This window comes from Amia ocellicauda, chromosome 17, assembly GCF_036373705.1.
Source record: "Amia ocellicauda isolate fAmiCal2 chromosome 17, fAmiCal2.hap1, whole genome shotgun sequence".
NCBI classification, from domain to species: Eukaryota; Metazoa; Chordata; class Actinopteri; order Amiiformes; family Amiidae; genus Amia; species Amia ocellicauda.
The window spans coordinates 24793507-24805810 of NC_089866.1; the positions used below are offsets into that span (position 1 = coordinate 24793507).

The 12304-nt window shown below is 40.4% G+C and overlaps 1 protein-coding gene across 1 annotated transcript in view; it reads right to left on the reverse strand.

Annotated features, from left to right (window-relative positions):
- sh2b3 (SH2B adaptor protein 3) overlaps nt 1-12304 on the reverse strand; it is a 59836-nt gene that overhangs the window by 7111 nt on the left and 40421 nt on the right. Inside the window, exons 3-5 of the mRNA XM_066689697.1 lie at nt 7809-7910; nt 7273-7367; nt 1669-1760 (exon numbers count right to left, since the gene is read on the reverse strand). Of these exons, the coding sequence (XP_066545794.1) occupies nt 1669-1760; nt 7273-7367; nt 7809-7910 (289 nt within the window). The remainder of the gene's footprint in view (nt 1-1668; nt 1761-7272; nt 7368-7808; nt 7911-12304) is intronic.

The following is a 12304-nucleotide window of genomic DNA, read 5'->3' on the forward strand; positions in this document are numbered from 1 at the left end:
ATGCAAGATCTCACCTCGTGGACTTTCAATGATCATGAGAACGGTGAGGAATCAGCCCAGAACTACACGGGAGGATCTTGTTAATGATCTCAAGGCAGCTGGGACCATAGTCACCAAGAAAACAATTGGTAACACACTACGCCGTGAAGGACTGAAATCCTGCAGCGCCCGCAAGGTCCCCCTGCTCAAGAAAGCACATGTACAGGCCCGTCTGAAGTTTGCCAATGAACATCTGAATGATTCAGAGGAGAACTGGGTGAAAGTGTTGTGGTCAGATGAGACCAAAATCGAGCTCTTTGGCATCAACTCAACTCGCCGTGTTTGGAGGAGGAGGAATGCTGCCTATGACCGCAAGAACACCATCCCCACCGTCAAACATGGAAGTGGAAACATTATGCATTGGAGGTGTTTTTCTGCTAAGGGGACAGGACAACTGCACCGCATCAAAGGGACGATGGACAGGGCCATGTACCTTCAAATCTTGGGTGAGAACCTCCTTCCCTCAGCCAGGGCATTGAAAATGGGTCGTGGATGGGTATTCCAGCATGACAATGACCCAAAACACACAGCCAAGGCAACAAAGGAGTGGCTCAAGAAGAAGCACATTAAGGTCCTGGAGTGGCCTAGCCAGTCTCCAGACCTTAATCCCATAGAAAATCTGTGGAGGGAGCTGAAGGTTCGAGTTGCCAAACGTCAGCCTCGAAACCTTAATGACTTGGAGAGGATCTGCAAAGAGGAGTGGGACAAAATCCCTCCTGAGATGTGTGCAAACCTAGTGGCCAACTACAAGAAACGTCTGACCTCTGTGATTGCCAACTAGGGTTTTGCCACCAAGTACTAAGTCGAAGGGGTCAAATACTTATTTCCCTCATTAACATGCAAATCAATGTATAACTTTTTTTTAAATGTGTTTTTCTGGATTTTTTTGTTGTTATTCTGTCTCTCACTGTTAAAATACACCTACCATTAAAATTATAGACTGATCATTTCTTTGTCAGTGAGCAAACGTACAAAATCAGCAGGGGATCAAATACTTTTTTCCCATCACTGTATATAGCAGTGATGTAGTGTAGCTTTAGGCCAGAAAACAGGGTAAACAAACAGCAGATTGTATGTAATAATGCAACAGAGAAACACATTTGTAAAACACTCATTAACAGACATAGCTGACTGTAGTATAATGCACAATAGACGTTTAATGAAAGACAAGGTCAGAATGGGAGGGCACACGAGCAAGGGGACTTGGGAGGATCATTCTAGTTTGAGACAAAAGCCTAAAAAAATAGTTTTTATTCTATTTCTTTTACCACACACTCATACTTCTGAATTCCTGAGACTAGAATTAAGAAACAGGAAAACAGGGAAGAAAATAATTTAAATGGTTGCCTACAGTATGCTTGTTGCGAGTGTGAAAGATATGATCCCTATAGGAACTGTGGCACAATACGAGACTAAGCTGGCTCCCGTAAACTGTGTAAGCCAGCACCCATGGAAAAAAGCTCACAACTCTGCTATCCATCAGCCCTGAATCCGCTAGCACTGCATTACAGCACAGAGTTTCAGATCATAAAACTGTGCTAGGCGTTTTGTGTCCAAGCTCACTAAACATTTATATTGTGTTGCCCCCCACCCACCACATGAGGCAATGACTTGGTAAGAGAGACCCACCTTGGTTCATGGATTCTGAGCTCCCCCTCCTCACGGGCGGGAACACGTCGCTCAGAGGAGAGGATAGCAGCTCCACGTCAGCACTGTCTGGCCTGCCAGATCAAAAAAACACAGCATGGTATTGACAACCTAATGGAGCAATATCCCTGACAACACACCGCAAAGAACAGCAAGAGGTAGGTAGGTTAGTAAACACTGATTATTGTACTGTACTATGGATGCCACTGGGGTACTTCATCAGAAATGTAACACTGTCATGCCCACTTGACTTGGCATCTTCAGCCTATGACTATGTAGTCATCTATAGATCCTTAAATTAACAGTACTTGATTTGCAGCTTACAAATTTCAAGTTTCAGATAAAAGATCTGCATAGTGAAAGACTGCCATGACCCCCACCCCCCAAAGATATGTAGAGGCAGGTCTACATGGATGTGCTATTTGGAGAACAAAGAATACAGACAGTCTCTTAGATTAGATTGAGACTGCCTTTTGAATAGCCAAACAGCAGACTGGTTGTACACACAGGGACCTGGTCAACTGCAGCTTCACAGCTAGTCACAGGGAATGTCAACTGGGGTGCTGTTCTGTGCCCTGAACACTGGGGAGCTATTCTCTTCAGTGAGGCATCTCATACTGCCAAGGAGCACACACACAACCAAAATGACAGGGTCGTACACATGTACATACAGAAAAACAAAAACAAGCACTACAACATAATTCATTTAATTATTTAAGTTAGCATTTTGAATGGATCACATGCTTTACTAAACATGAATGTGTACATTGTACAAAAATAAAACTGTGATTATATTACTTTATAAAAACATGTCAAGTGTTATATCTAAATCATTCATGTATTGCTGCAAGAAGTGTCCAGGAGCTTTTAAAGAAATAGTTTGAAGCTCTCATACTTCTAAAACGTTGGCTGAAATCGTTTTTATAAAAAAAAAAAAAAAAAAAAAAAAGTCATTTTAATATTAAAAAATTATAAATTACCTCTATTTCCTCATTACTGCTTGGTACCAATATAGAGCAACCTCTTCTCTGCACTTTTTAAGAGACTTTGGGTATAAAATTGATTTTTTATTTTTTTTATTTTTGTGGTGGTGGTCACAGTGACAAACCATTGGTAGGTTTGCACAGGCATGGGGAGAGAACAACGTGGTGAAGGAAACTGTGTAAGACATAAAAAGCAACAAGCTTGGTCAGGAAGCACGTCTGTAATTCTTGGAAATGTGAAACGTTATTGTTGCTGCCCCAATGAAATGCGCCGAGCAGACGCAGAAACAAGGCCAAATCAGATCCTGATGAATTGCTGACAGTGTTCTCAGCGTCTCAATAACAGGAAGAGCCTTTCTGCAAGGCTTTGTACAGACTCACGTGAAAGAAAGGCAGCTCTAGAAAAACATACAGACTCCTTGGGATCCAGACAGGCACTTGCACAGAAGAACGAGGGAGAAGACAGCTATAGTGCAGTATAGACTCAGCACAACAGTCAGAAATGCGCTGTATGGGAGCATGGTCTTGCTTAACTATAAAACTGCTTTGTCTGGCATTTCTAGTTAGTTTCATTTTCATCCAGTGATCATAAGAATAAATGTAATGTAATAAAATTAGAAGCCTCCTTAACTTTAACTTGCAAACAAAGTCAAATATTATACTAACAGACAGTATTTATATATCATCACCATCATCAGCCCACTGCTGGATGAAGGCCTCCGCAAGATGTTTCCATTTGCTTCAATGTACAGCTTCTCTTTTCATGTCTCGCTTGCAAAGTTCATGATCATCCGATTTATTTTTTCATCTCTTGTATCCATTCAACAGCTTCTTGTCAATTTGTGATTTCAATACACATATGTTGGTTTGTTAGTCCAAGCATACATCTTTCCATGCTTCTTTGTGTTGTCTACAACTTCTGTATCATTATTGTATTACGTGACCAGGTTTTACAGCCATAAGTGAGTACTGCTAGTATGCATTGATCAAATACTTTTCTCTTCAGGCTAATTAGGTAGATTTCCTTTCAACAGCGTGCTGTTTCTTCCATATGCACTCCATCCCATTTTTACTCTTCTTTTAATTTCCTCCATAATATGTCTATCTGCACTGATTTGTGGTCCAAGGTAGACATAACTTTTGACTTCTTCAGAATATCTACTTAAATTTTCTAAGATGTAGCAAATCTGTTAAACTTTACTTTTGCTCAGGTTAATTTTAAGTCCGGCTTTCGTGCTTGCATCAGCAAGTTCTTGAAATTGAAGCTGCAGGTCTTCAGGTATTTTTGCAAATATGACTATCATCGGCAAATTAGTTATTCAAATAAGCTTTGTTTAACCGGATTCCTTTTTCTTCTAGGTCCACAGTTTTGATCACTTCAAGAGTTGCCATGAAGGGTTTGGAGAGTGTCTCTGCTTGACATATTCCTTTACAAATCTTGATCTGGGCAGCGTCTTGGTGGAGTTGGATTGTTGATGTAACATTGTTGTTGTAGATACAGGTGTGTGACAAATTAAAGGAAAAACCTGAATAAATGAGGCAGCACTGTGCAGCACTGGAAGGTTGTGGGTTCAAATCCCAGGTGGGGCAGTGCACCCTTGAGCAAGGTAATTCACTGAGATTGCTCCAGTAAAATGCCCAGCCGTATAAATGGGTACAAATGTAAGTTGCCCTGGATAAGAGCGTCTGCTAAATGACAAATAATGTAATCTAATGATACTGCATGATACTGCATGATACAATTATGCAATTAACATCCTATCATGCTCTATGGCAAATGCTGATGACAATGCCCCCATCCACAGGGCTCACTGAATAGTTTGATGAGTATGAAAATGATACCTTCAGTCACCAGATCTCAACCCAACAGAACACCTATGGGAGATTTTGGACCAATGTGTTAGACAGTGCTCTCCACCACCAAAACCATCATCAAAACACCAAATGAGAGAACATCTTTTGGAAGAATGGTGTTCATCCCTCCAGCAGAGTTCAGAGACTCAGAGAATCTGTGCCAAGAGCATTGAAGCTGTTCTGGTGCCCAACACCTTACCGAGACACTTTATGTTGTTTTTTCCTTTAATTTGTCACCCGTCTGTGTATAGAGCAGTACATTAAAGTACACTTACATTTCAAAAAATGTAGGATACCCTATAGAGGTAGTTAAAAGCATTACATACCAACCATTTGTAAGAATCATAATTTGTTTTATGACTCTGCCCCCCCAAAACATTTAGCTGCAGGACACTGCTGTTAGATAATCTAATTAAACAATTACCTGGATGCATTTAATAAATCTTTTCCATTAAGTAATTGGGAGCTCCAGTTGGAACAACAACCAAAAACACTGCGGATCCCAGGACAGGAGTCTGACACTCCTGATCTATATGATCAAGACCTTATTTCATGGAGGGGTAAAACGTTGTACATTTAGTAAGACTAGTACTGGGAAGTCTGTCATCTGTATCTGTGCTAGATTTTAGAAATATTTGCAGAATATGTTTTTCTCCAAGAGTAAAAAGATCAGGATGTGTGTGAACTGCCTGGTGCATTTTCAGCAGATGATATTGCTGGAGTTACTCCTACATCAATGATTTTCTTTATTTATGGTTTAATGGAGGATAGTCCTCACAGAAAATTGTAATGGCCTTGTTGTGGAGAGTATGCCTCTTCTCTTAACAAGGTGGCAGTCATTAAGTTCAAATGTAGTCCAATAACCAATTCCTATCCATACTGATATTTCTTAGATAATGTCTTATTTTTTTAATGTAACCTTACTTGGCTATTTTTATTATTTTGTACTCTGTTGAATCTGTTTAAACGGCATGCATTGTATATAGTGTTTACATAGTCATTGCACTATGTTCATAATAGGTTACTTGCCTACTAAAGAACAATATGATCTAATATGAATGGTTCCAGTGTGAGGGTATTGGGAGTTAAAGCGCAGACCACCTGTGACGTTAATCCACTGGCTCACCATATAACTGTACTGGGATCAATACTATGACATCATTGTGCCCTGCTCTAATATGTACTCTTCTATGTGGAGCTTCCATCAATCTGTGGCATTGCGACTTTCAACTGCTTTAAACAGATCAATTTCAACACCAGCCTTTTTTTTTTTTTTTTTTAATTAATTTTATCTCACAACCCAAAATACTAACTGTCATTGTGAAAACCTATTCAGAGATACTGGGGCCAGGGACGCATCACAGAGCTGTATAACTGGGGGGAAATAAATGTGCTTTTGGACTGGTTATAATGAAAATCTTCAACATTGTTATCGACTTGTAAAGAACCCTGTAAATCCATGACTTTACTTCAAAATCAAGGCAAGTATAGTTTTAAATTCAAGTCTTTTATTTCTAGTTAATATCGATACCAGCAGTTTGTCCCAAGCAACCCTGAGTCCAGCTGTTTATAGAAACTAATATAAAACTTGTCCTGCTAGACATCTGCTAAAATGGAAAATGTCCAGGGACCCTCTGAGCACTCCTCTGCGCATCCTCTCAAACAGCAATGTCTGCCGTTGTTAAAACAGCTGGATCTCCAATACGCATTTCCTAAGTTCTTATATAAATCCCTGAGCAGGGATTTATGGAAGTGAAAAGTTACATATTCCAAAGCAGGTCTCAGCACACATGACAGGAAAAAGTGTATATGGTTTCTAGTACAGGAGGTGAGAAAATAGATGGATTAACAATTTGCTTTTTATGGCAAAAAAAAAAAAAAAAAAGCACCCTTAAAGAAAAAGGACTGGCATTAAACATAGGATACAAATGTGTACTTATGAACAGAAGACATTCATCACAGTGTCAAACAGGGTAATTTCCAGAGTTTACAACCATGGTTAAAATCGTTATTTTGTCTATTCATTTGAAAACTGTATAGAAATTGCACTTCCTGTTTTAACTTACTGTATGATGTCACTAGCTCCCTGCAAGGCCACCTACCATAATGGTAAGCAAATCCAAAGATTGCTAATGGCATAGATGCAGTGGAACAATCTGAAAGTTTACACTCATTAATTCTCTTTGGTCAGTGAAGTGTGCCTTTTCTGTGGCCGGACGAACCAGAACCAGAACACTAGCCGTCACTGGTGCTGTATGTGACATTAAGTCACAGCAATACTTGAGAGAGCTGCTTCACAATTTCCATACTTAATCTACAGAAAGTTTAGCATGGCACGTCATGTCATTTATAGCTATATGACCTTCTGTTGTCGTTATTGATTTAGCTAGCTATACATAACTACAGAGAATTAAGAGAATGTTTAAAATGGTTTTGTTTCAGTATGGTTCTACCTGTTACATCTAAAGTGATTAAAAACAGAATAAACAGCACATATGTAGAGAAGAGTATGCCAGGGGGCAGATTTCATACTTCAAGTACTGTAGGTTTGTACCTGAAGGAGGTCTTAACGAGTAGAAGGTCTAGAGTTTTTGATCTGGAAAGAATGATTGTAGAAAAAAAGCTCAGACATGGCAATAGGTTACTTTTGTAGCATGTACATTCCAACCGTGGAACTCATGTTATTACAATTAATTACATGAGTTCCACAGTTGGAATGTACATCATAGAAAAAACTAACAAAGCTTACCCAGGTTTAATACATTCTTTAAGTTCAGTTGTCCAGGAGCTCACTTGCTGGTCATTATCAGTCTCAAATATAAAACTGCCAGGGACGTGATTAACCTAGAAAAGGGAACAAAGACAAGGTTCGTCAGGAGGTGAAGGTCCTTCATTGTGTTAATCTTGAGTGTCTTTACAAAACCACACAGAGAAGACACAGATAATACAGATAACATTCTTACAGCTAAAAGCATGTGAAACTGAAAAAGCACTATTAGCCTGAGCTAATTAGCCCGAGAAGACAACAGTGTTACTATAGTTATTTTTTATGTGTTGGCCTGTGTGTGTGTGTGGTGGGGGGGATTAAATACAGACCAAACAGACCAATTGGGGTAGAAACACTAGGCAGAAACTTAGATTCTCAATAATTATATCTTCATGAATATAGGTTATTTGCTAAATAGAACCTATGGTGAACAAAGAAAAAGGAATCTGTAGGCATGCAATGTTTGACTATGTAGGATATAGCTGGGAGGGAGGTGGTTATATTATAACTCATCTCACCTTTAGAACAAAAGTGTTCATGTTGTCCGGCATCTCCAATCGGTTGCAGCGGCGAATCTCAGTAATATCAGAGCAGGGAGCCCTCAACTTCGGACTGGAGCCCTGTACAACACACACACACACACACACAGACCAGTGTGAGGAGGCAATACAGCAAGGGAACATGGAGGGGGGTAGTAGAGGAGAGAGAAAAAAGGTCCCCTTAACCATCAGAGCTCAGAAGAAGAATCAAAACTTCTTATCAGGGACTTGACCAATTAACCCTTGGGAATCAATGGCTGGGATGGATCTCATGCTCACTACTGAATAGCACATTTGCTACATGTGCCATGAGCTTGTTCTGGCTTTTGCTACACTCTTTAACTTATGACTGAGATTGTATTCTATTCTGTTATATCTTTCTACAGCATGTAGACTAACCTTGGGAAAGTATAAAATTACACTGTTCTATTTCCAAAGTGACTCAGATTTAATAAGAGTGTGGACCAAATAAATTGCAATACTACTACAACGACAATGACTAATGCTTCCTCCAGGCAGGATAGCCAAAGAGGTACAGTTCACAGAATATGTGCAAAACTCAATGCAGAAATTGGCTGGGGAGTCTTTGCACATCTGTGGAACCTCTCCTGTGAAACATGAATGGCTGGCAGTCCGTCATTTTGCTTTTCTTTGATCCGCCCATACAATATTTTAGGCTTTAGTGTTTAAGATCTCATCGGTGCAGTAAATAAAAAAAAATAAAAAAACATACAACATATATTCATATATCCAAAAACATTGGTCAATCAATATCAAAAACTGAACAGAGGGGTAAAAAAGTACCAAAATGAGAAGTAAAAGTTGAATTGTAAAAGGGAAACTGCTGTTTCTAACTGCCTTAGAAAGTCCTTCACCACTATAGTCTGCCTGTACTAATTATAAACATGCAAGACCTGGTTCCTAATCACAGGAATGGGACATAACCTACAGACCACATAACTGAGCACAGAAGGTGTCAGACTGCAATCACAACAGGAGCCAGAAACCAAAAGGTTTGAGTGCCAACAAGAGTAGTTTAGATCCCTGCAGTAGTGAAGAGACACAAAATGGCAATGGGTCTGACATACAGCAAGAGGAATGGATCACCTTTTGATCAAGGACATAAGGAAGTGAATCCATGGATACCAAAACAAATAACAACCTTTAAGAGGAGCTCCTGGAAGAGGAAGATTCATAACAATTTGTCAAGAGGCAGCAAGTCAATGGGCTGAATATACGGATGTCCACACACTAGGGGACAAAAGCACAGGGTCATCTGGAATTCAACTACAAATTCAATGTTTCTCCTTGAAATGGGGAACCTTTAGCAAAAGCCAGCTGTGTAAATATAGGTTTCCCTTTCTCTGCAGGATGATTTTTAAGTCACTCTAAACTATTTTGACCACCAGTTAATGGAGAAATGGGACAGGGTGGCTCAGCTGCCAGAGCCGAGGACTAATAACACCAGGGGCTTCCATTTGCTCGCCCATCTGTCTGGCCAGTATGTGAAGTCATAACCTCCAACGAAAATCACCTACTATTGGTTTACCATTGCCTGGGGATAGTAATGACACATGCTGGCTGTCGATGATCACAGTCCATGATTCATCCTGATTAATTGTAGCTGTGGGCTCTAAAACGTGGCTGTAAAAGTTAAGTTCGTGCAACAAGTATTCCCAACATTAAGGAAATGCCGTGTTTTTTTTTTTTTCCCTTCTTCTTCAGTTAGCTGGAAATGATTAATCATCAAATTTGCCGTAGGATCACACATCGTTTCATGTCACTTCTTCCTGTTACAAGCAACTTCGTCCCATGTGTCAGCTGAGATAGCAAAGTTCAAGTTGGTCTTTAAGGAAATCCTTTTGAACTGACCTCCACAAGAGCCTTTGCAAAGCTTCAGCTCACCGTAGAACATCTTACTGTGTACTAGATCATGCATTTGGACAAAGCACCTAGCCCCCTGCCTCTGCCCCTTTGCTTTAATGCCAGTCTTACCAGCTTTTCTGAGGTTGTCAATGACCAGACTTTCCTCACATCACAGAATTATCATCTTCCCAACACAACCTAGCTGGATGGTGGTGATTCTTTGATGTAGGCAGTAAGTCGTCCAGTTCACTTACACAGGAATTTTCTTTGTAACTGCAGCACCACAGACCTCAGGATGGGCTTGCTAGTGGTATGCCCCCTTATTCCGACAGCCTCTCTTGGAGCCTTCCCAGAATGCTGCTGGGTTTGAACAGTGCATCACATGGTATGGGGATTCCGAGGTAGGTGTACTTATCTACCACAGACAGCAAGGGCCCATTGAAGGTAATGTGTTTTGTGGAAGATAACGCCTTCCAAGGGCAGGCTGGTATATGGCTTCAGTCTTCTTCAGACCCCTAGTGAGGCCAAACATCTTACAAGCATCTAAGGGGCAATCCATAATCCATGATGATCCGCCCCCCGGCTCCGTGCGCATCACTGAGGCTAGTCTGAGTGCCCACATCCTGAACCACACAGTTTTTAACCAGCAAATGTTTCAGCACAATCCATCATTATATGAACGTTGAGGGGCTTTACATTTCTACCTGATCAAATTCACTTAAACAAAACCAAAAAGCAGCAAGATGGATTAATCTGAATGACCACATTACCAACAGGAACTTGTCTTGCAAATACTCATGAATGATCAGATGGTGGGCTCATCCCCTGAGAAGGCAGCTGATGTACCACTAACTAAGTTCCATAACAGATCGTCTCTTGCACCTCTCTGATCTGTCGGAGACTGTTGTGGTGGCGACTGCGAAGTGCAGGTGAACTAATAGAGCAGCCTTCCAGCACTGAGGACACTGAGGATAAAGCTACACTGTTCTAGGGCCTTTTCAAATTTCAGGGCATAGGCAGTGTCAATTCCATTACCAATCAGCCATATTGGTTTGCCATTTAAACTCTGCGTTTTCCAGGTTTTCAATACAGCAGCGATTTGTATAATCTACTGCACAGGCAACACATACAAATAGGAACAATTTACTATCCGTCAGTGGCAATAAAATCAAGAATAGGTTATGCCAAGTATTTCCATTTCAAATGGCAATGGTCATTAGATTGCCTGTTTGAGGTTCAGCACATAGAGTTCAAATATAAATAATACTATCCCCTTCAGAAGAAGCTGTTGCCAGGTTTGAAGACGTTCGAAAGGGAAAGGCACAACATTGAGCTCAAGTGTTTGTTAGACTAACCTTTGCTTACTAAACACTGAAGAGGGTGAATATCCTGCCTCCACCAGGAAAATGAATTCCAGTCCGGCAGTGTTTACCCTCTTTCAGGTGGAGTGGGCGACTGTGTACACAATTTACATACTGCAAAGCACTACACCAAGAGAGACCAAACGCAGAAGAACACACGTCTGCTCTCTGTTCTTTCCATACAGGAAACTGAAAGATTTGTGCTGAACGTGGGAGGTTTTCGAAGAAACTGCATAGACTCTTGATAGTGGAACACCTTGTGCTTTATACGTTTCTTACCATATATGTGTGTATATATGTATTTTTCATTTTGTAAGTTACTAAAGAAGGGACACAGCTGCGGGTGGTCTGGTTTGGTGGATTTCTCTTGGTCAGAAAATGTCAATGTTTCGGCTGTAAAGGAGCCCTGAATGCAGTAGAAAACCACTAGGATGGCTCACCAAGACCTTGTGTCATACATAAAAAAAAAAATTCCATGCACAGCTGAGCCTTCAAAGTGCATTTTGCTTTGTTTCAACTAGAGATGCACAGCTTGTTTCCAGACCTGCCATACAGAAACCATTATAAGCAGGCTGGGAACAGGACTTGAGACCGGATTTGATCCGAGATTGAAACCATCACCAGTGATACAGCACAGAACCTTAACAGACCTTTCTGTCGAATACTAGTGCTGAAAAGAGAGGGTGGTGGCATCCCCTAATATAACAGTAGTAAATACCAGTTACTCATACGACACAAAAAATGAATGTGAGAAGTGACAATTGTGAACTGTTCCTTTGGAGATGTAGATCTAACCATGAAGTCTTGCCTAATCAATCGGATCGATTAATGCCCAGAACTTTTTCAGTGATGGCCATATCCAATGCAAAATATGAAGTCTTAATTTATATGATATGACACAATGAACTTGTTCTTGTTGCCGATCAGTCATTCAAGAGGTAGCCGAATCTCACAGAAGGCTTGGCCTATTCATACAGTTAATGCAAGCAATCCATTGACGAAGTGAGTGATTAGTCAAACAAGAATCACATAATTGTATAATGCCTCAAAGTTTACGATAAGATGTTTTCACAAATACAGTTTTGCAAGTGTCCCCAAAAAATTTGTTGTGAACAGACATCAAAGGCACACATTGCAGCATTGCTAAAAAAGTATTTGTCAAACAAGAGGCTTGGAGCCATTCATGCGAAGTCAATTCTTCAGCATAAGGTTTTACTTTGAAAAGATTACACAACAGTATGGAATTAC